The sequence below is a fragment of the Diabrotica virgifera genome, chromosome 2 (assembly GCF_917563875.1).
Source record: "Diabrotica virgifera virgifera chromosome 2, PGI_DIABVI_V3a".
In the NCBI taxonomy this organism is placed as follows: domain Eukaryota; kingdom Metazoa; phylum Arthropoda; class Insecta; order Coleoptera; family Chrysomelidae; genus Diabrotica; species Diabrotica virgifera.
The window spans coordinates 101226450-101251383 of NC_065444.1; the positions used below are offsets into that span (position 1 = coordinate 101226450).

Here is a 24934-nt window from a genome sequence, read left to right on the forward strand (position 1 = left end):
GCATGTAGAGGGACCACGTAGATTGGATGGACCCTGAACGTATGGCGCATTGGGCGAAAACACAGAAGCCCAACACCAAGCGACCCATAGGAAGACCCAAAAAACGATGGTACGAGAGTTGGAGCTCCGGATCGCAGCAAAGACTGTAACAGAAGAAACAGGACATAGTCCTATTACAAGAAGAAGAAGAAGCTTTAGTTTTCATACTTGACCTTAGATGCATCAGATACTACTTATCGATACGTTTCGATCATGTTTAGTGATCAAAATCGGTTAAGCCGTTTAGAAGTTATTAAGCTACAAAAGTATAATCCAAAAAACGATTATTCCCGAAATGGTTTATGTAGTTGTAGTGGCTACGACGCTAAATTTGATCTGCAACGGGCAATCCGAGTTAATTTACCGGCCATCCCAATATTTTTATTCAATCTATTTCGACTAGAAAACAATCTAGTGTACATTCGATGGACACTAGATCATTTGGCAGATAATGCGACAAAGGTGACCATTTATAAAACTTAACGTGTAATCGAAAAAAATTGCATTCAACTTCATATATTTAATTTGTAAAAAACTTGAAAAACTCCTGATACAAGAATAAAAAACCGCTAAACGCCGTAAAAATGAGTGGCGCATAGGTACAATATTCCAGCTACACAAGATCTGATATGAAAATTACGTGGCGCGAAAATGTATTTCATTTTGATGCAAAACAAAATTCTAGTTTTATTTTAAAAGATTTTTCCATAATATTTGCTAAATTTGAAGTAAACGCGCCACAAAAGAGTTTCAAAATTCAAACTGTATCAAAGTTACTCTTTTGTGCCGCGTTTACTTCAAATTTAGCAAATATTATGGAAAAATCTTTTAAAATAAAACTAGAATTTTGTTTTGCATCAAAATGAAATACATTTTCGCGCCACCTAATTTTGCGGGGGCTTTTGTTCGGGGTTCGAACGTGTTTCTCCCATTTTTAAATGTCCGAAAGGACTCACTTAGTTCAAATTGTATATAACCTATAAAAAACCGTGATTTGATTTATTTTGAAGTCTACAAAAGGGGGAGAATCCCCAAAATCCCCCTAAAAACCAGATTTTTGGAATTTTCAAAGTGGTGTACCTTACAGAAAGATCTGGAAAAAATTAGAAATTTAGTTTTTGATAAAATACACCAAATAAAAAATTGACCTGCGACAATCTCCAGAAAAATTAATACAATTTTTTCCAAAAAGTCTCTTTGTTGGTGTGGGTGGGGGAAAGGGTGGAGGTTTAAAATTGATCTTTTTTGACTAAATTTTAACCATAAAATATACCATAAAATTTAACCATATACTAAAATTGATTTTTTAATCACATATATAACGTAAAACAATGACAAAAATTGAATTTTGGGAGTAAGGAAATTATGCATATATTAAGACGTGGTACCCTTTGTTATTAGATTAGTTTTAGAAATGGTTACGTCAGAAATAGTAGCATGCACCGAATATTTCTATATCGATGATCCTACTACCTCTCTACTATCCTATTGGATAGAGGAGAAACGACTAATATTCAAAAATCTTTATTTTTTTTTTCAATTCAAGACAAATGTGCCACGTTTATTTTTCAATAAAATTTAATTAATTTTATTAATCAAGGAGAATCAGAATAAAATTAATTAATGAGATCTCAAATTAATACTAGCGAACACCTTATAGCTAGGATAAATTTAGTCAAAGAAATGATAATATATAAATATCAGACCAGTTTTCATTCCGTGGATATATTTATAAGAAAGAATACAAGATAAAAAATAAGATTTATAACTTAGTGGTATAAAATAAAAGAAGAATGTAAAATTTTTTTCCCTATTTTAAATTCTACTTACAGTAAGTTTTCTTAAGTTAACTTCGCACCAATCGATCCCTTTAAACCATCTATGCCTCTTTATATCGTCGGCACCACTCTGAAAATTACAAAAAAAAACGTTATTACTCTATAATTTGTTAAATAAACAGAAAATTTACCATCTTCTTAACTGACTAAAAACTGTTGAGTTTTGGTTATGAAGGAGTGTACGAAAAATTTCATGGATATTTTATTTATTTTACAAACAATGTTGACACATTGGTAATAGCGACACATATACAGGGTGTAACAAAAATACAAGTCATAAATTAAATCACATATTCTGGGACCAAAAATAGTTCGATTGAACTTACCTTAGTACAATGTGCACATATAAAAGTTACAGCCCTTTGAAGTTATAAAATAGAAATCGATTTTTTCCAGTACCTCAAAAACTTTTAGATATTTTTTATTGAAAATGTACATATAGATAGTATTATTATGACAGGAACATCTTAAAAAAAATTAAAGTGAAATTTGTGCACCTTATAAAAATTTTATTGAGGTTTTGTTCCCTTAAAGCCCCCCAAACTTTTGTGTACGTTCCAATTAAATTATTATTGCAGTACCATTAGTTAAACACAATGTTTTTAAAACTTTTTGCCTCTTAGTATTTTTTCGATGAGGCACCTTTTATCGAGATGTGGCTTCTATTTTAATATGGTTCAAAATATGTAAATTGCAAATAAATTTTTATATTATTTATTATCAGGTCTCCATAATCGTTTAACCATATACAAATATGTGGTAGATTCAACAAATATTCAAAATATCTCGATAAAAACTGGCTTTTCGAAAAAGTACTAAGAGGTAAAAAAGTTCTAAAAACATCGTGTTTAACTAATGGTACCACAATAATAATTTAATTGGAACGTAAACAACAGTTTGGGGGGGGGGGGAGGGGAGTTTAAGGGAACAAAAACCCCCATAAAATTTCACTTTAATTGTTTTTTAATATGTTCCTGTCATACGAATGCCACATGTCCATTTTCAATACAAAAACTCTAATAGTTTTTGATATATTGGAAAAAATCGATTTTCATTTTGTAATTTCAAAGGGCTGTAACTTTTTTTATGTGAACATTTGTACTAAGGTAAGTTAGGTTCAATCGAACTATTTTGGTCCCAGAATATGTGATTTAATTTATGACCTGTATTTTTGTTACACACTGTACAGGGATATTCACTATATTTTGACCCCCCTGTAAACTGCTTTATTTACATAATTAGAAAAAATGTAAACTACAAAAGTTATTGAATTTTTAAATTATGATTGTTTTACATACATATCATACTAGTGACGTCATCCATTGGGGTGTGATGACGTAATCGACTATTTTTTATGAGAATAGGAGTCGTGTGCTAGCTCATTTCAAAGGTTATTCAAGTCTCTATTCAGTAATATAAACATTAAGATAATTATTTATACAGGGTGTCCAAAAAAAATGTAATTAAATTAATTGACACAAAGAAGAATGTATATGTAATTTATCTAATTCAAAATACATTCTGCTGCTGTCAGAAAAGAGAAATAAATCTTTATTGAACAATAACATTACTTTTCATTTAAATTCAATGTTCAAGCTGCCACCCATCTGCCTCTTGGCAGCTTGAACATTGAATTTAAGCAAAAATCAATATTTATTTCTGCAATAAACTTTTATTTCTGTTTTCTAACAGCAGTAGAAGATATTTAGAATTAAATAAACTACATACATTCTTCTTTTTGTGTCAATTAATTTAATGCGAAAAAATTTTTTTGGACACCTTGTATAAATAATTATCTTAATGTTTATATTACTGAATAGAGAATTGAATAACCATTCAAATGAGCTAGCACACAACCACTATTCTCCTTTAAAAAATAGTCGATTACTTCATCAAACCCAGATGGATGACGTCACTAGTATGATATATATGTCAAAAAATCATAATTTAAAAATCGAATAACTTTTGTTATATACATTTTTTCTAATTATGTTAAAAAATCAGTTTACAGGGGGGGGGTCAAAATATAGTAAATATCCCTGTACGTGAGATAATTTACCTATGAGTATGAAATTTTGGTTGGTTAATGGTATCGATAGATTTCAAGGTATCGGTAGTTACAAGAGCATTGCGTGCATTACTGGATTTAATAAGATTTAGAGCTTTGTGGATGCCATATGCCAAGTGATGGAATCTCTATAAACGGAAGAATAGTAAATAACATAAGATTCGCTGATGGCACCGTTATTATGGCAGACACTCTGGAATCGCTACAAGAATTGTTAAATGGAATTAATGATTATTGCATTCGATATGGACTAAAAATATACAAGAAAAAACTAAATTTATGATTAAAAAATGTAAAGACTGAAATAGTTTTGTACACACTTATGACTACAGGTAAATAGGGAGGAGTGTACTTTAGAAGTGTGTAAATTAAATAAATCCTAGCTGAGCGCTTTCGGCTTATAAAGCCATCTTCAGAGCTATGGTCAAAAGGTTCAAAATACCACTATGAAGAGAGATGGATCCCATGTACGATATAAAAATACTTCTATTTCTTATGCAGTTTTTTTAATTGATGGAAAAAAAACCTTGTCTGACTGTTGAAAAATGCTCAACACTGCTGTTGTTTTTGAGGTTGGAAAAAAAAAGATGCTACATATTTTCTATATTACTATATGGAACGGAAGCTTGGACATTGAAGAGACAACACATAAGAAAAATAGAAGCGTTCGAAATGTGGTGTTACAAAAGAATATTGAAAATTCAGTGGGTTCAAAGAATTGCCAATGTTGAAGTGCTACGACGTTTAAATAAGGAGTTAGAAATTATGAACAGTATAAAAACAAGAAAACTGGAATACTTGAGTCACCTTACCAGAGAAGAAAAGTATAAGTTGCTGAGAATTATTATGCAAGGAAGGATCCAAGGAAGTAGAAGCATAGGAAGAAGACGCATCTTCTGGCTGAGGAACCTTAGAGAATGGTTTAACTGTAGTTCATTGCAACTGTTCAAAGAAGCAGCCAACAAAATGACCATAGATATTATGATATCCAACCTCCGATAGGAGATGGAACTTTAAGAAGAAGAAGGATGCCAAATAGGACGCCAATGTGTATTCTGCTTCAGGATTTCAGTTTATACTCATGTTTGAACGATCCAAAAAACCCAAAGTTTTAATTCACGTGATTCAAATTCCATGCTTCATAACGTTTTAATTTACTGTCTTACATTTATTACTCGAACAAAAGATTTTTATCAACATCTTAAAATCTTCAAAGAAAAACATTTTAGTGTCTCTTGGAATACAATAAAGCTATTTGACTTTAAGTGGAACACTCTTAGCCTATGGGGTTATTTTTACCGCTGAAATTTCGGTGATGTGTGAGAAATATAATTCATTCCCGGATTGGATCTTGAGGGGGTCAGGTTCAATTGAAGGCGACAAGCCATATCGGCTTTTAGCCGGCATGAGCGATGTTTGAGTGTTAGAAAACATCTTTGGAAATCAAGTGGATCTTTGGCAGTAGTGTAATTTTGTGATAGTATGCAGTATGCAGTCAACGATAGTACAAGGTAATTAAATATTTAATAAATAAAATAGGAAAATACTGTATGACTTGTACACACTTCGATATAGATCAAAACGGCAACTGGTGTATGTTTTCAAAAAAGTGATAATGTGTAAAAACTTTATTAAAATTCAGCTAAGTATTTTCAGCATATCAAAATGCCATCATCAGAGCTATCGTCTCTGCAAAATTGTCAGTTAACATTCACATTAATGTGATAATTATATATTTTAATGGGTTTTTACCCATGACCAGAGGCTAAACCTTGGGTCAATTTTAAATTTTGTAATGTGTTGTTCAGCGATTACTCTTCATTTGAGGTATTTATACCTATGAGACGATAGCTCTGATAAGTACTTAGCTAAATTTTAATAAAGTTTTTACACCCTATCAGTTTTTTAAAAACATACACAAGTTGCCGTTTTGATCCAATTAAATATTTACCAGCAAGTTATAGAAGCCTTGAAGAACTGGGAATTAGATCTGAACCTGTATAATACTCTAATTGGTCTTCAGAGATCTGAATAATTTTTATATGCCGAGAAATATAAAATGATCAATTATTTCATTTTATTTAGTACATTACTTACCTTCATATTTCCTAATCTTTTCGTTCGATCCTGAACTAAAAGCTTTTTAATAAGATCCTTGGCAATTGTATCTAAATGCCTTGGCCATTCGATCTTTCCACTTAAAATTTTTTCATATATACCAAATGGATTGTCATCGTAAAATGGTGGAAATCCAGCTAACATTTCATATATTAATACACCTAAAAATAAATTATAATTATCATCAAGACTATTAATAATATCCGAGAAGATTGCTGAGAATTAAATATTAAAAAATCTTAACATCCAGGAAAGCTGGGAAAACTCAAAAATTATATACTTAACGCAGCAACAGAATCGTAGAGAGGAAAGTAACAGACACTAACATATTAAAACAGAAAACAAAGATAGACCAATAAAAAAGGAACACAGACAGAACTTCTCTAAAGAGATGGAACACGACTTCTACGGGACATAAACGGAAATGTGGCGAATGATCAGATGATAAAGAAAAGAGATGAAGGAACTAACAAAAACGAAACACATTCAGAAAGAAAATGGGCAGACTACGTTCGATCCCGGTTTGCTAAAGGTGACGATAATGAACCACCAACACCTGAAGTGATGACAACCGAAGAAATAAACATTGAGAAGGGAGAGATAAAGGAAGCATTAATAAGGAAATTGAAAAATAAAAACAGAATATCAACGAATATCAATAGTAGAACAACAGATAAACAACAGAATATCATCAGCACTAAAATAAGAAGACTCCTTGTTATCGTTGCTGTACAATGTTGGTTGACTTGGAATATGCAATAAGTAAAATGTCGTTGTAGCGGATAGAGCGTTTTGCTATTAAGTTTAAAACTGGTGTTGGCCTTTACTAATGACATAGACACAGCGGCTCATTGTCCAAGAGACTAGGTAGGTGTTTTCAGAACTCGAGAAAGAGGCAGGTAATCTGAGTCTCCTAATAAATGAAGAAAATACTTAATACATGTAGTAAAATATTTTAAGTATCTTGAGGGCGGTAATCATAGATGACAACCAAGTAGAAAAAAGAATCTAAGCAAGAAACTCCTAGGAATAGAGCAGTATACACTATTTTAGTAGCAGTATTTTTTTATTTATCTATACAACAGTATACATTATACAGGGTGAGTCATGAGGAACTGTACATACTCCTACCTCGTATAGAGAGGCTCCTATGAGGAATAACAAATGACCATTAAAAAGTGTCTGCTCCCCTTGTTTAATAATATACAGGGCGAGTTTCGCATTTTAACAGAAATTTATATTCGTCATAATTTTTGAACGGTCAGATCGATGTGTCTCTTATTTTGGTCAATCGTTACACTATTACCACCTAATCAACTGATTTATTCAAACTAGAAAAAAATCAGGTCCGGCTTTAAAAAATTAATTCGTTTGGTGTTACGGGTTAAAAGTCGCTAAGCAACTAGAAACGATTCTTATAAATAAGATTGTCATAATTTTTGCTTTATTGTCACAAGTACTGGCCTAAACAATTATAAAAATCAGGCTTCTATATTGTCTTGAACATTAGCTGCTATCAAGCCATTTTTAAGTCCGAAATCATATAGAAAATCAGGCATGAAGTAGGCTTTAGGTATACATTGCTACCTGTCTAGTAAGTGTCATCTCTTTGTCTTTACCTGTCTAGTGTCATATCTTGTTCACTTTTGATTTACACTTCATGAGGACAAGTTAGTGTTGTCCTATGAAACTCCTTGAGGATATTTAATCAGAAGTAATCCAGATAACTAATTAAGAAATATTCAATTTGATGAAGTTGAAGATTGTCTTGCTCAGCAAGGATTTAAAATATCTGGATATTTAGGTCCTCAAGACCTTTCTTTTTGGCCATACGCTATCTTTAAGGTAAGCTTTGTTTTTTTAACACCTGATTAGTTGTCTAAAGGGAAACCTTTAGTAATTTTAATTTAGACCTTCTGCTCTTCTTGCATGCTGATGTATCTATTCATTTCAGGCCAACAATTTTTCTTTCTCTCCAATTCATTTTGATGTTGTGAGTTTTTTTGAAACACCCTTGTCCAGGGTCGATATTTATATAACCTGTATATCTGTGAAGTATCCAAGTATATAAATGCAGTACGACATCATCCACGTGTATAACATCGACGAAAAAAACATAAGGTAGGATCAAACCAATACTTCTCTTAAAAGAACGTTGTTTTGCCTGTCTAAGCCACCACACCATACAGCAGTCTGACAAATATCTCGGTTTTGTATTTTTTTCTTGTAAATAGTACCTAAATATAATATTACATAGTTTTAAGAATTATAATATGGGTGTACGCTGAAAAGAATATTCTTAGAGGCAAATATAAACTTTAGTTGAGCTTTTTACCTTTTCCTTTTGGGTTTTTTTATATTTTCAATTAAGATTAATATGAATTTTTTTAGTTTTGGTTAATAAGAATAAATAGTTTGTGAATTCTCCGATTTTCTTGATTTATTATTATTATTTTTTTTTGTTTGGTAGAAAATAAAACTAGTTATTTACCTTCGCATACCTTCAATAAAAACCGGTAACATCGGCGAAGAGTAACATTTGGCGCTCCAACGTAAAATTTTTTGTTATTATTTATTTTATAAAGCATTGAGTATTATTACATATTATTATTTAACAGATATAAAGATATACACTGCTGTACATAACTATTATTAGGCATAAAATTTCTGATTTTTGATATGGCATAGTGGCATAATAGTAATTATTGTTAGGTACATATTTCACAGATATTTTGATACACACTGCTGTACATAAATATTATTAGGCATAAAATTTTTGATTTTTGATATGGCATAGTGGCTTAATATTAATTATTATTACATATTACACAGATATTTTGATATACACTGCTGTACATAAATATTATTAGGCATAATATTTTTGATTTTTGTGCTTTGTGGACACTTTCTTGATTTCTTGCAAATAAATAGTTAATTTTGTTCCTTTATTTCCAATATACAGGGTGGCTCAAAATTATTGCACCTCATAAAATATATATTGTATAGTATTTTATCGGTTTTAGTGTTCGGATTTAACCCAATAGTTGTGTATTGACTTACTACTAGCTCGCATAACTTAAAGTAGTAGTTGAAGTTATTTTTTTTTTGTTTTTTGTAAGCTCGCATAACTTAAAGTAGTAGTTGAAGTTATTTTTTTTTGTTTTTTGTAACATTGGGTAAGGGTTGCGTGTTGCCATTTCACGCAAAAATATTTAAGAATAGGATACTATAATATATTGTTGAGATTTTTTTTTTGTCTTTACTTTATACTTCATCTCTTATTTTATCATATTTTTTTATCTCTAACCGAGATAGGGTTTTATTTTATTCTTTTTCGGTTTACTTAATATGGAGGTTAATAGACTTTAGGGTGATGAACTCAGTTATGAGTTATCAATAAGAAGTTTACCAATTGATGCAAATGTACACACGAAAAGGGCTACGTTGAGAGAAGCTCTTAAAGCAGAAAGAGAGGGACAAAGAGATTCTCCTAAGGTGGTTAATATAGACCCATCTTTTGAGTTTTCGTTGTGCTCAGGGAAACTTAGCGATCTGGAAGAAGGTATAGAAAATTTTAATGAACAGAACAGAACTAATGAATTTAAAAGAATTAGTTCTCGTCTAACACATGTTAAACTTAGACTTAACAGACTTCAATGCAACGAAAAACAGGAAGCTCAAAGGAATCAACTATTAGATTGGCACAAACGGTTACTATTAGAAGTCAACAGGATTTATGAGAGCTTTGGGAAAGATAATCAAGTAGAGCACATCTCACTTTTGGATACTTCAGTTCCATTATTGCCTGAAATTGTTCATTCCGGGTCTCATGAATGTGGTTTGGTAAACTCAGAATCATTAGCTGAAGAGCATCCTATTGAAGCTGCGCTGTTTGGAGCTACTAACAGTTCACCAACTGCAGGCAATAGAGTTTCATTCTTAAGGCAGGTTTTTGAAGAAAATCAACATGATAGCACGATACAACCACAAGTACATTCTCAAAGATGTTCTAGTTCTCTGAGGGTTTCAAGCAGAATATCAGATGGGAATCAAGAGTATATGTCCAGTGCTATAAATAGACCACTTAATTCAAGTAGAGAAATGAATTCTTCTGAAAATCACAATAGGCATACGGAACCACAAACTGATACAAGATTATCAAGGCACAATTTTAATAATGGAAGTAGTGCAACAGTACCTACAAGGGAGATTGATAATACTTTAGCTCGACATTTTAATCTGGAAACACCTTCATCTAACTTCAACAGTAAAATAATGGATTCGCTAGATTTCTTAAAGCATGATGTTCAGAACGTTGATATAAGTAGATGGAGATTACAATATGACGGAATCTCGAGCGTTGCTAGTTTTCTAGAAAGAGTGGAGGAACTCAGAGTTTCAAGAGGAGTATCTAAAGAGAGACTACTTCGTTCGGCTCCAGAACTTTTTACCAAAGACGCCTTACTCTGGTACAGAATGGGAAATTTTACATCGTGGGATAATCTGGTCCAGGAACTTAGGTCTGCTTTCCAGCCCCATGACTATGAGAATTCCTTATGGGAGGAAATCCGAAGAAGAACACAAGGCTCACAGGAACGAGTTATAAACTATATTTCAGTCATGGAAAATCTATTCAAGAAACTATTGATCCCCCCTAACGAAGAAGAAAGACTGAATATCATTCGTAGGAATTTGCTTCCTTATATTCAGCAGGGCTTGGCTTTAACAAAAATTAGCAACATCAGTGATCTTTGTTCATTAGCCAAGGCTATGGAAGCAATGGAAACAAGGATTCGACAATTTTGCCCTCCTCCTTCAAGCACCAGACTTTTGGTAGAACCTGAATTAGCTTATAGAAAGCCGTCAACTCCTATTTTTACGAGTCCGGTTACAACACCTGTGTTTACAGAAGAAGTTGCAAATAGCGATAAATCTGAACATTTGGATAAGGGTACATGCTTTAATTGTGAATCTGAGGGACACAAGTTTAAAAATTGTAACCAGCCTAAGAAGTTCTTCTGTTATAAATGTGGATGCAACAATGTGACAACGAAAAACTGTCCCAGATGTTCAAAAAACGCAGCTTCTCTCCCTCGGTAAGTCGGACGAGTGGAGTGGAAGGTAAATCAACTCCGACAACTGATAATACAGCGGTCCTTGAATACATTTTAGCCCATGCTGAAGGTGATCAACGACCATACTTGAGTGTCTCAATTCTTGGAAAAGATATACTTGGATTATTGGATAGTGGAGCATCACGAACCATTCTTGGAAAATCTGGTTGGGATGTGTTTAAAGACATTTGCCCATTAAATGAAGATAACAAGAAATCATGTATAGTTGCTTCAGGTGATTCATGTGAAAGTATAGGATCTATTACTGTACCAGTACGGTTAAGAGATCGGGTTCGTGTTTTGAATATTCTAGTTATCCCATCCCTTGTTTCTTCGCTTATTTTAGGTATTGACTTTTGGTCAGCTATGGGGATAGTCCCAGACCTTTTTAAGGGAGAATGGTTTTTTAACCGTGAAGAAGAGTTAAATAGTGTATTAATTTCTGGAATCCAGGACTTTGATTCATTAAATAAAGAACAATGTGATCAATTACAAAAGATTGTAGATAAAGCGTTTTTAGGAATGACATCTCAAGAGACAGGATGTATAAAGGGCGTGGAGCATGTGATACATACCAATTCACCACCCATTAAACAAAGGTACTACCCATTGCCACCAGCTCTACAAAAGGTAGTTAATACCGAACTGGACCAAATGTTAGAAAAAGGCATAGTAGAACCTTCAACCTCACCGTGGTCGTCGCCCATAGTCATGGTACAAAAGAATGACAAATGGAGATTTTGTGTTAACTATAGAAAGTTAAATGCGGTAAGCGTTCCGGATGCATATCCAATTCCTTATGTGTCATCTATTCTAGATAAACTTCGAGATGCACGATATTTAACTACCTTGGATGTCAAATCAGCATATTGGCAAATAAATGTAGCTATGGAATCTAGACCTTTAACTGCTTTCACAGTGCCTAATAGAGGTTTATTTCAGTTTCGTCGTATGCCTTTTGGGCTACATTCAGCTCCTGCTACATGGCAGCGTGCAATTGACAATATTTTAGGTCCCGAATTAGACAGTTATGTTTTTGTATATCTTGATGATATAATTATTTGTACATCAACGTTTGAGCAGCATTTAAAAGTTTTAGAGACAGTATTTCAGCGTTTAACCGACGCTGGTGTTACTCTTAATAGGGAAAAGTGTTTAATATGTCGTTCAGAATTGAAGTATTTAGGCTACGTAGTAAATAAATCTGGATTACTTGTCGATCCAGAAAAGGTAGAAGCAATACTGGGAATACCGACACCGAGAACTGTTCAGGATGTTCGTCGGATTGTAGGTATGGCATCATGGTATAGGAGATTTATTCCATCATTTAGTACTGTTGTCTCACCGCTTACTCAACTTACTCGAAAAAATGTACAATTCGTTTGGAATAAGACATGCGAGGACGCCCTGAATAAGGTTAAAGAATATTTAGTTTCGGCACCCATTTTGGCGTGTCCAGATTTTTCTTTACCATTTATAGTAGAGACAGATGCAAGTGACTATGGATTGGGGGCTGTTCTTTCTCAAAAACATGGAGATGAAGAACACGTCATAGCTTACTTGAGTCGATCACTGACAAAAACCGAGAGGAAGTATTCTACTACAGAAAAAGAATGTCTCGCCGTTCTATTTGCTGTAGAGAAACTAAGGCCATACTTAGAAGCTACTAAATTTGTAGTTATTACAGACCATTTTAGTTTAAAGTGGTTGTTTTCCATTAAAGACCCCATAGGCAGAATTGCTCGTTGGGCTCTGCGTTTGCAGGCATATGACTTTGAAGTTATACACCGGAAAGGAAAAGATCATCTAGTGCCCGACGCACTATCACGTGCAGTTCCTTGCGTAAATGCTTTGGATGTAGACTGTTCTACTTCTACACAGGTCAGTTTAGACCGATGGTACTTGGGTCTGATTTCCAAGGTCAACAAATATCCTAGAAACTATCCACTTTGGAGGGTAGAGGGAGGAAAACTTTTGAAGAATATAAAACCGCGATACCCTGAACTAGCTTCATCAGAGTGGGTAACGGTAGTTCCAAGGGAACAAAGACTAAACCTTATAAGAGATCATCATGATCCTCCAACTTATGGACACCTTGGCGTTTCAAAAACATTTGGAAGACTTAGTCAAAAATATTATTGGCCAAAGATGCGATCAGATATAGGACGCTATATTAAGAACTGTACAACATGTCAACGGATAAAACCAGAACAGCAACGTCCTAGAGGTCAATTGTTATCTCAGCAGCCGACTGCAAGTCATCCATGGAGTCTCATCAGTATAGACCTAGTTGGACCTTTACCTAGGACCACTTCAGGATTTTCGTATATTTTCACCGTGTTAGATTGCTTTTCCAAATTTATTTTAGCTTTCCCGATTAGAGCAGCGACATCAGCCAACATAGTTAAGTTACTAGAAAATGAGGTGTTTCTAGTCTATGGTGTACCAGAGAGAATTTTGTTGGATAATGGAGCACAATTTCGTGGCCATATATTCCAACAACTTGTCTCAAACTATGGTATTGAATTAAAGTTTACAGCTCTATACCATCCACAAGCTAATCCCGTGGAAAGAGTTCATAGAGTAATAAAAACTATGTTGACGGCCTATGTCTCTCAAAATCAAAGACACTGGGATCTTCTTTTGCCGAAGATTACATGTGCCTTGCGATGTTCTGTTCATGAAGTCACTGGAGTGTCACCGAACCTTATTAATTTTGGTAGGGAAATCAATGTGAATGCCAATAAAAATAGACATGAGTCTGAACAAGGTCAGTATAATATCGGAACAAGGAAGGAATCTCTGGATAAACTGTTTTCTGATGTTCGGAGGAAACTTAAGTCAGCGTATGAGAAAAGTAAAGTTCCATATAATCTGCGAAGAAGGACAGAAACATATAAAGTGGGGGACATGGTTTGGAGAAGAAATTTCGTTCAGTCTGATGCTACAAGATATTTCAGCGCAAAATTGGCCCAAAAGTTTGTAGGACCATTTAGTATTAATAAAGTGGTCTCCCCATGGAGTTATGAACTTGTTGATGAAAATGGCTCTCATGCAGGAACCTGGAATGCAAAAGATTTGAAACCGGTTACTCAGGACAGTGAGGTTAAGGACATTAAGTCTAAACCTCCTGATGTGGAAGTATAGAGTTACAATGTGTTGAAAATTTTATTGTAAGATTTTGTTATCTTTACAAGTTTTTGTTTTATTTTTTTTGGTTTTGTTTTTTTTTTATTTTTGTTTTATTTTTATTTTGTTTTGTACCGTTAGGACTTAATGCCCGGTTGCACCAACAGATCTTAAGCTTAAGTCGAGAATATCACAAGAATTAACATAATATAATTATAATATATTACAATAAGAATACCATAATATAATAATAGATATAATTGATAATAAGGTAAGAATCTAAAATTATGGGGCAACGTAAGTGATACTCAAGGAGGCCCTATCTATAAGTAGAGCTTAGCTAAGCTGGAGCTTAAGATCTGTTGGTGCAACCAGGCATAAAAGTTTCTTTGAAACTTTTTGCAAGTAAGGGTGGGGTTGTTACGGGTTAAAAGTCGCTAAGCAACTAGAAACGATTCTTATAAATAAGATTGTCATAATTTTTGCTTTATTGTCACAAGTACTGGCCTAAACAATTATAAAAATCAGGCTTCTATATTGTCTTGAACATTAGCTGCTATCAAGCCATTTTTAAGTCCGAAATCATATAGAAAATCAGGCATGAAGTAGGCTTTAGGTATACATTGCTACCTGTCTAGTAAGTGTCATCTCTTTGTCTTTACCTGTCTAGTGTCATATCTTGTTCACTTTTGATTTACACTTCATGAGGACAAGTTAGTGTTGTCCTATGAAACTCCTTGAGGATATTTAATCAGAAGTAATCCAGATAACTAATTAAGAAATATTCAATTTGATGAAGTTGAAGATTGTCTTGCTCAGCAAGGATTTAAAATATCTGGATATTTAGGTCCTCAAGACCTTTCTTTTTGGCCATACGCTATCTTTAAGGTAAGCTTTGTTTTTTTAACACCTGATTAGTTGTCTAAAGGGAAACCTTTAGTAATTTTAATTTAGACCTTCTGCTCTTCTTGCATGCTGATGTATCTATTCATTTCAGGCCAACAATTTTTCTTTCTCTCCAATTCATTTTGATGTTGTGAGTTTTTTTGAAACACCCTTGTCCAGGGTCGATATTTATATAACCTGTATATCTGTGAAGTATCCAAGTATATAAATGCAGTACGACATCATCCACGTGTATAACATCGACGAAAAAAACATAAGGTAGGATCAAACCAATACTTCTCTTAAAAGAACGTTGTTTTGCCTGTCTAAGCCACCACACCATACAGCAGTCTGACAAATATCTCGGTTTTGTATTTTTTTCTTGTAAATAGTACCTAAATATAATATTACATAGTTTTAAGAATTATAATATGGGTGTACGCTGAAAAGAATATTCTTAGAGGCAAATATAAACTTTAGTTGAGCTTTTTACCTTTTCCTTTTGGGTTTTTTTATATTTTCAATTAAGATTAATATGAATTTTTTTAGTTTTGGTTAATAAGAATAAATAGTTTGTGAATTCTCCGATTTTCTTGATTTATTATTATTATTTTTTTTTGTTTGGTAGAAAATAAAACTAGTTATTTACCTTCGCATACCTTCAATAAAAACCGGTAACATCGGCGAAGAGTAACATTTGGCGCTCCAACGTAAAATTTTTTGTTATTATTTATTTTATAAAGCATTGAGTATTATTACATATTATTATTTAACAGATATAAAGATATACACTGCTGTACATAACTATTATTAGGCATAAAATTTCTGATTTTTGATATGGCATAGTGGCATAATAGTAATTATTGTTAGGTACATATTTCACAGATATTTTGATACACACTGCTGTACATAAATATTATTAGGCATAAAATTTTTGATTTTTGATATGGCATAGTGGCTTAATATTAATTATTATTACATATTACACAGATATTTTGATATACACTGCTGTACATAAATATTATTAGGCATAATATTTTTGATTTTTGTGCTTTGTGGACACTTTCTTGATTTCTTGCAAATAAATAGTTAATTTTGTTCCTTTATTTCCAATATACAGGGTGGCTCAAAATTATTGCACCTCATAAAATATATATTGTATAGTATTTTATCGGTTTTAGTGTTCGGATTTAACCCAATAGTTGTGTATTGACTTACTACTAGCTCGCATAACTTAAAGTAGTAGTTGAAGTTATTTTTTTTTTTGTTTTTTGTAAGCTCGCATAACTTAAAGTAGTAGTTGAAGTTATTTTTTTTTGTTTTTTGTAACATTGGGTAAGGGTTGCGTGTTGCCATTTCACGCAAAAATATTTAAGAATAGGATACTATAATATATTGTTGAGATTTTTTTTTTGTCTTTACTTTATACTTCATCTCTTATTTTATCATATTTTTTTATCTCTAACCGAGATAGGGTTTTATTTTATTCTTTTTCGGTTTACTTAATATGGAGGTTAATAGACTTTAGGGTGATGAACTCAGTTATGAGTTATCAATAAGAAGTTTACCAATTGATGCAAATGTACACACGAAAAGGGCTACGTTGAGAGAAGCTCTTAAAGCAGAAAGAGAGGGACAAAGAGATTCTCCTAAGGTGGTTAATATAGACCCATCTTTTGAGTTTTCGTTGTGCTCAGGGAAACTTAGCGATCTGGAAGAAGGTATAGAAAATTTTAATGAACAGAACAGAACTAATGAATTTAAAAGAATTAGTTCTCGTCTAACACATGTTAAACTTAGACTTAACAGACTTCAATGCAACGAAAAACAGGAAGCTCAAAGGAATCAACTATTAGATTGGCACAAACGGTTACTATTAGAAGTCAACAGGATTTATGAGAGCTTTGGGAAAGATAATCAAGTAGAGCGGATAGTGGATAGAGTGATAGTGGATACGGTTATGACTCACCCCGAGTTATGAGGGTAGACAAGAAGAAGAAGAGAAATATTGAAAATACGAATTTTTCAAAAACTTATACTTATTTGAAGAACGATCTCCGAGTTGAAGATCGAAATGTAAAATAAATTAATAATTTCTAATTCTAATTATTAAGTTGACAACACTTGAGAAATTAATATTATAATGAGCATTAAGAAAAATCTATCAGAGTAAGCAAATGCAAAAAAAATGTTGAAGATCAACTACACAGAAAAAAATGAAAACCAAAAAACCAGTTTGAGTTTGAGTGACACGATATGAAGTGTATCCTATGAGAAAGATTATTTAGAAGTCAAGTAGGGCAAGTAGTTATGATTGTAATTATTTAATTTTAACAAATGAAATATCTTACCTAGAGCCCACCAGTCTACAGCTTTATTATGTCCTTTGCTCTGTATAATCTCCGGAGCTAAATATTCCGGAGTTCCACACAAGGTCCACGTCCTATCATTAAGTTTCTTAGCGAACCCGAAATCTGTAATTTTTAAGTGCCCTTCTTTATCCAATAATAAGTTTTCAGGCTTTAGGTCTCTATAAACGATACTTTTAGAATGTAGATATTCTAATGCAGAAACAATTTCAGCAGAATAGAAATTTGCAGTTGATGATGTAAATCTTCCCGCATTCCTAAGATATGAGAATAATTCCCCTCCACAGACATATTCGAAGAGCATGTAGATGCAGATTTCATCTCTGTCGCACCATAATCTAAAAGAAAAATCTAGGTTAATATAAATTTTTGTTAATAGTTAAAAATTAAAAAATAAAAATAGACGGTTTCGTTTTGATTCAATTCGAGTTCCTTACCATCCTCTGGCACGTGCTTCTAGGTTTGCCCGTTGTCAAAGAGGTTTTGTAAGAAGCCTGAATTGAATCAAAAATGCACCGACTGAACGACTGAAGATGAAGTGAGTGTTGATAACGATTCAAGTAAACTGTTAACCCAGGTATAACCATACCATCGGGCGATGCTAGGAAAATATTCCACCAACGCATCTTCAATTTACCCGTCTAAACCGCTATCATTGTGTACTCTGTATCGACTGTAGTTAATTCCAACAAGTTATAATGCTCGCCCCTCATGGCATATCTCACATATTGCAGTATTCTAACTCTAAGTGTATTTAAAACCTCCTTATCTTTTCCCATTCTTCTCAACACCTTAGCATTTGTGACTCTATTCACCCAATTTATTCTTAATATCCTTCTGTAGGCCCATGACTCGAAGGCTTCTAATCTATCCGAAACATCTTTCTTTAATGTCCAAGCCTCCAACCCATAAAATAATGCGGAGAACACGTAGCATCTCAGAAGTCTAATCTTTAAAGAAATTGTAATGTCCCTGCTACAGAATATTTTTTTCAGTTTGTTGAAAGCATTTCTTGCCTTTCCTATTATTGCTTTAATCTCTTCTGTGTACTCATTATTGTCAATAATAATTATTTTAATCACCATAAATTGTGTCTTTTTTGTGTTTAGGGGCAGTAGTCCGTTTTCTTCGCTGAATTCTACCACTCTGTCAACCATTTGTTGTAAATCCTCAAGACATTCCGCTAATGAAATAGTGTCGTCGGCAAACCATATATTATTGAGGGAAAGGCAGTTTTGTTTTAATTGGATTCAGAGTTTGACCACCATCTACAGATAGCTATTTCTGCATCTTATGCTTCATCAGTGTAGCTATGCAGTCCCAACTCTGAAACAAAAATCAACAATCCTGCCTTTTAAGGGAAATCACCGCGATCCGCGATGCAGTAATTCCACCTTTGAGACGCAAAACAGCGACATATCTAGTAAAACTAGGAAGACGACGAAAAGACCCAGATGCAAAGTTTACTGTAATAAAACAAATAAAATAATTGAAATAAAACAATAAACAATATTTTAAATCCAAGACTTTTCGTCGAAAGAAACTGCTTTCTGGTTACATCCTGAATCTTCGGCTTTATAATCACGGAGACGACGAATATAGAAGAAAGTAGAAAGGACAACGGTCACGTATCTACACCCTTTTCGTCTAGGAAAAAGTGCCGAAAGACAGTTTCGATTACTCAAAAATCTGAGTAAAGAAGAACAAGGGGAAAGGCAGTTTTGTTTTAATTTGATTCAGATTCAGATATATTATTGATTGGTCGACCATTAACTTTTATTCCCGTACTTAGTTATCCTAGTGCTTCCTGGATTATTTCCTTTGAATACAAATTAAACACAGTAGGAGACTTCTTATTCAAGAAGGAAATTAGGCATAGGACCACTAAATCTTAATGGGATTTCTGAGGGTGAAGTTATCAATAGGTTGTCAATCGGACAATAAATTAGTGTCCAGACGCATTCACGCCAAAACAAGGGGACTTAGACCAGACACCACATATTGAATGTACAGCAATGTGGTTAAATCCACAACAATATTTATCTCTGGTTTGGTGATAAGAGGTGCAACAAAGAAGTGCAATGTTAAAGCTAAGCAAGGTTCAAAGACTTGATTACCTCAGAACAATGGGTACGTACCATGCTAAGCCCTCCATGTTCAGTAATGGCAACTCTATTGGTCCTTTTCTCCTTACATAGCATAGTACAGTGAGAAGCGAGAATAGGTTTCTATACAGTGTTCCAGTTAGATGGGGCATTACAACATCATGCATGATATCATGAACATTACTGAATATCACATGGAAGATGAAAAGAAAAACACATGGCTACGTAAAATGAAAAATTGGACTCATACAACAAGAGACTATTTAATTCATCAAACTCAGAACTGAGAAAGTATTGACATACTGATCGACAACCTAAATTATAGCTATGTTATTTTGACCCATTTTTTATTAATAGACATGTTTAGTGCTTAATTATTATTTTTTTATGTGTTTTATGATCATTTTAGTAATAATAAAATAATATTAATATTCAAATATTTATGCTACTAAAAAATATTATAATATCTAATCTGAATTTTGACCTGTTCCTCAATTGTTTATTTACCTACTTTGTCAATGATGTAATAAAAAACTGGTTTCCAAACATTTACTTTAGAACAGAGTGTTTATTTAATATTATTAAATAGGAAACCTCTGTTTAATTTAGGGCTATAAATATCAGACGGGAGTTGCATTTGTGCCAAAATAGAATATTTAGTCTATTTTTGACATGAATTATTACAATCTAAATTTAACTAATCTCTGTTAGTAAAATGTAGAGTTTTTTAATATATTATCTAATATTCTGCGATGTATTATGTAGACCCTTTATCAGCTCCTTCCTTCCAGCTCTATTTTCTCATTTCTCTTGGGGTTTCTTGGCCTTCTTTTCCACCTGTTCAGCATTATTTTGCGACTCTACATTTGCCCAAGTCCTGTATAAATATGTCCATTACCAACACAGTTACGTAAGTTTGATGCCCCTGGGCCCCTGGGATTGTTTTTGTATGTAATCCCTTTTATTTCTTCTAGTCTATTGTTCGCTGTTCTTTTTCTTCTAGGTACCCTTATCGATTTCCTACAAAAGTCCATTTCTATGAGTGTGAGTATCTTCTCCACTTTATTTTAGGTAGTTGTATCTAACTGCCGTAGACGATGCTACTTTAAATATAGTGTCAAACATTCTTTATTGTTATCTTCTGTAGTGGTTTGGCCTTATATTACCTACGCAACTTGGGAGACTTCTATTCTTACTTTTTCAACTCTATTTTTCAAACATTTCATTTATTAACCAACCGTTGGCATTGCCCCCTACGCATAAAAAATTCATGTGGTTTAAATTTACTAAACCTCATTCTAAATAATATTAAATATAAAGTCCTTTTACCACCATGAAAAAACTTTTTGTTTACATTTACTTTTTTTATGTTAGTTAAAATCTAATGTTAGTTATGTACTTAGGAGCAATGAATCCAAATATACACACACCCAAACTTATATGGAATCACCATGTATTTCAAAACAATATTTATTTCTTAAAAAAAAACTTGTTATTATTGCGAAGAATAAAGGTTTTTATTAATAATAATAATATCGTATGGCATTTTTGCCGGGGAGATCCTTTCGGACAGTTCCGTTTCGGACTGTTTCAAGTAACTAGTGCCGATGTACACTAGCCCAGGGGGACCGACGGATTTACGTGCTCTTCGAGGCACAGTGAGACCGCTCGTGTCATTATTGGAAATGAAAATGGTTTCATGGTTTGTCTTTGGCAGGGCTCGAACCCACGTGCACTGGCGTAAGTGGCCAGCGAATATGCCGTTACTCCACGGCCGCTCACAAGGTTTTTATTGAAAATAAACAAATCGATAAAACAATCAGATAGTACAGCTCGGTACGGTATAGGTTATTTGCTTGAGTTGCAAATTAAACGAAAATAAATATACTAACTTTTGTGCCCAAAAACGAAAATATGCCTCATGTGGGGTTATAGAACTTACAACGGGGAAAGACTATTGGTCTTGTGGAGCAAGTAATGCTCTCAGAGGGACATAGCTGCAGAGCTAGGTGTAACACAGGGCGTTCTGTCTAAAACTTATGCTAGGTAACAGGAAGTGGGAAAGCTCAAAAATAAAGAAGGAAAAGTTGCCAAAAAGTAATAACGGCTCGTCACGATCGTTTAATTGTCAAATCAGCTGGAAGACACCCAATCATTTCTCACCAGCTGCTCCAAAGGCAGCTTTTGGAAGCTACAGGTGTACCTGTTTTAGTTGAAACGATAAGAAGAAGAGTTTGTGCCAAGAAGTATACAGCAGGAGACAGTTATGGGTTCCCGAGTTATCCAGGCAGCACAAGATTGATCGTCTAAATTGGTGTCTTCACCACCAAAACTGAAACATTGGCAATTGACAAAATGTGCTATTTTCAGAAAAAGTCAGGATTTGTGTAAACTCAGATGACCCACGAAATCATGTACTTGGAGGTCGAGGAAGATAAGCAAGAACTAAAACTGTCAGATCTGTTCACAAATATAAAAGGGAAAGTGTAATGATGAAAGGGTTGCCAATGCGAGTCCATTATACAATTGGATATAGTAATTGAGTCAATACTCGCAATCTTTAGTTTGTATTTTTATTAGTTGGTATATAATCATGGGGCAACCGGTTTCGAGTCTTACAATATATGACTCATCATCAGGCCCAGTACAAAAAGTCTTCTCAATACAAACTACAAGATAACAGCCATTGAAACTGTTCCACAGCTAAATATGTACCTGGAAGTCACCAGCCCCATAAGAAGAGTTGACCAATCAAACAGCCCTTAGTCTCTTAAATTGTTAGTTATGTTCAATTTGGAACCTGGCAAAAAAAATTTTCCTGTGTTCCCAGTGGTGTATGTTATTTATCATCAACAGTTGTTTTTGTCTGATTTAGCAGCTGTTATCTTGTAGTTTGTATTGAGAAGACTTTTTTTACTGGGCCTGATGATGAGTCATATATTGTAAGACTCGAAACCGGTTGCCCCATGATTATATAACAACTAATAAAAATACAAACTAAAGATTGCGAGTATTGACTCAATTACTATATCCAATTGTGGAAAGTGTAATGTTCTGGAGAGGAATTGTGATCCGTAAAAAAACTCCTTTAATTTTCATCCAATCAACGTTAACTGCTCACAGGTATGTTGGTAACCTGTAGTTAGGCTCTGGAGAGGTGCAACAGGGGAAAATTTAATTTTCATGCATGATAATGGACCTCCACATACCATTAGTGTGACTAGATACATCATTGAAGCAGAAGGTATCCCTTGTTTGGAGTGGCCTGCTTGCTCACCCGAGCTTAACCCTCTTGAGTAGTTGTGGGATATGCTTAAAAGAAAAATTAGAGCTCGCCGGGAAAATCCACAAAACACCGCACGGCTAGTACAAGCTGCTCTTGAAGAATGGAACAACATACCACAAGAAAATGTTGATAATTTGATTAGGAGCGTGCCCCCGCAAACTGAAGCTTGCATAAGGACTAGAGGTGATAACACTGACTACCAAAAAAAAACAAAAAAATAATAAAAACAATTTAAACATTATTAGTTTTACATTGAAATTTTTAATGTTATTTAAAGTCAATAACAATTAGTTTCAATTTCAAATTATGTAAAGGGTAGCCAATGCGAGTCCATTATACAATTGGATATAGGAATTGAGTCAATACTCGCAATCTTAAGTTTGTATTTTATTAGTTGTAACATAATCATGGGGCAACCGGTTTCGAGTCTTTCAATTTATGACTCATCTTCAAGCCCTGAAATGTACAACTATGTAACAACTAATAAAATACAAACTTAAGATTGCGAGTATTGACTCAATTCCTATATCCAATTGTAGTTTCAATTTGTTGTTAGAATACTTTATTGTTTTATTTAATTGTTATGTATTTGTGACTAAATTACTTTTAAATAAATATTCTTTGACTTCGTATGTTCGTTTTTTTTAATCCTTCCGAAATAATAAGAAATATCAGATGATTCCATATAAGTTTGGGCGTGTGTAGTACGTACTAAACTGCATCATTAATTAATTTACCTTATTCTTATATGGTATAGTTAAATTTATTTAGCCGATGCTTTCACAAAAAACTGAATAGCTTTCATGTATACCTTCGTATTATAATAATTAAAAATGTATATGTTACAGTTCAAGTTGATTATCCAGTTGGAGTTGACTTTTCCTAGTTCGAGTCGACTTACACGGCTGGTTTTAGTAAAAGTTGATTATAAAATATAAAATGAAGATTTTTATTCAACATTTACTAGTAAAAGTAGACTCCAACTAGTTAAAGTATACTCTTCCCAATGCCATTTAGTAAAACTTGATTTACACAAACAACCGATTCTAGAAATTAAATGTTACTGCAAATCGTGATATTTATAGTCCAGGCTGTATCGTCGCCCCCGTTAGGTAAATTATTCCAGTTCGATTTTTTTGCACAAACTTACTCAAAAAGAGGTCCTTATAACGAATTCACAGGGTGTCAGGTGGTACCGCAATCGAAAAATTATTAAAACAATTTTTTTAAACAAATTAACAAAAAAAAAATCACTTCAGACATTTTTTTTACATCATTAATTTTGGTCATTCGGAGCAAAAGAGGTCTTTTGTGATTTTTCTGTAAAATTTATTGTTCTCGAGCTATACGCGATTTAAAATTTGAAAAATGCGGAAATGACCATTTTCAAGGCTTAATAACTCAGTTAAAACTTATTATTATGAAAGTCAGAAAGTCACCAAATCAAATTTTAACGACCCCCCTACAAGGTACTGAATAAATATTTGTCATTAGTGTATTACTAAGCTGTTATTTTTAATTATTAACAATGAGCGCTAGGAGCGTATTGAGGCGGCTGCGGCTGTCAATGTGAGTGCGACTGAGATGCACCATGGGACGGTCGGAATGGAGGATCTTACTCGCACTCACATTGACGGCTGCCTCAATGCGCTTTTAGCGCTCATTGTTGATAATTAAAAATAACAGCTTAGTAATAAAATAATGACAAAAATTTCTTCAGGATCTTGTAGGGAGGGCTTTAAAATTTGATTAGGTGACTTTCTGACTTCCATAATAATAGTTTTTAATCGAGTTATTAAGCCTTAAAAATGGTCATTTCGCATTTTTCAAATTTTAAATCGCGTATAACTCGAAAACTATCAATTTTAGAGAAAAATCACAAGAGACCTTTTTTGCTCTGAATGAAAAAAATAATCTAAAAAAATTTGTCCGGAGTGAAATACTTAGTTATTTATAAAACAGTTCGTGAAGTATGTTTATAAG

The 24934-nt window shown here is 33.4% G+C and overlaps 2 protein-coding genes across 2 annotated transcripts in view; one reads left to right on the top strand and one right to left on the bottom strand.

The window, feature by feature from the left end:
• LOC114343985 (cAMP-dependent protein kinase catalytic subunit 3) overlaps positions 1 to 24934 on the bottom strand; it is a 314216-nt gene that overhangs the window by 17560 nt on the left and 271722 nt on the right. Inside the window, exons 4-6 of the mRNA XM_028294844.2 lie at positions 17543 to 17898; positions 6043 to 6224; positions 1870 to 1947 (exon numbers count right to left, since the gene is read on the bottom strand). Of these exons, the coding sequence (XP_028150645.1) occupies positions 1870 to 1947; positions 6043 to 6224; positions 17543 to 17898 (616 nt within the window). The remainder of the gene's footprint in view (positions 1 to 1869; positions 1948 to 6042; positions 6225 to 17542; positions 17899 to 24934) is intronic.
• On the top strand, positions 7164 to 11403 carry LOC126880150 (uncharacterized). Its single transcript, XM_050643905.1, has 2 exons — positions 7164 to 7908; positions 8018 to 11403. Exon 2 carries the CDS (start codon positions 10123 to 10125, stop codon positions 11161 to 11163), a length of 1041 nt encoding a protein of 346 aa, XP_050499862.1. The 5' UTR covers positions 7164 to 7908; positions 8018 to 10122; the 3' UTR covers positions 11164 to 11403.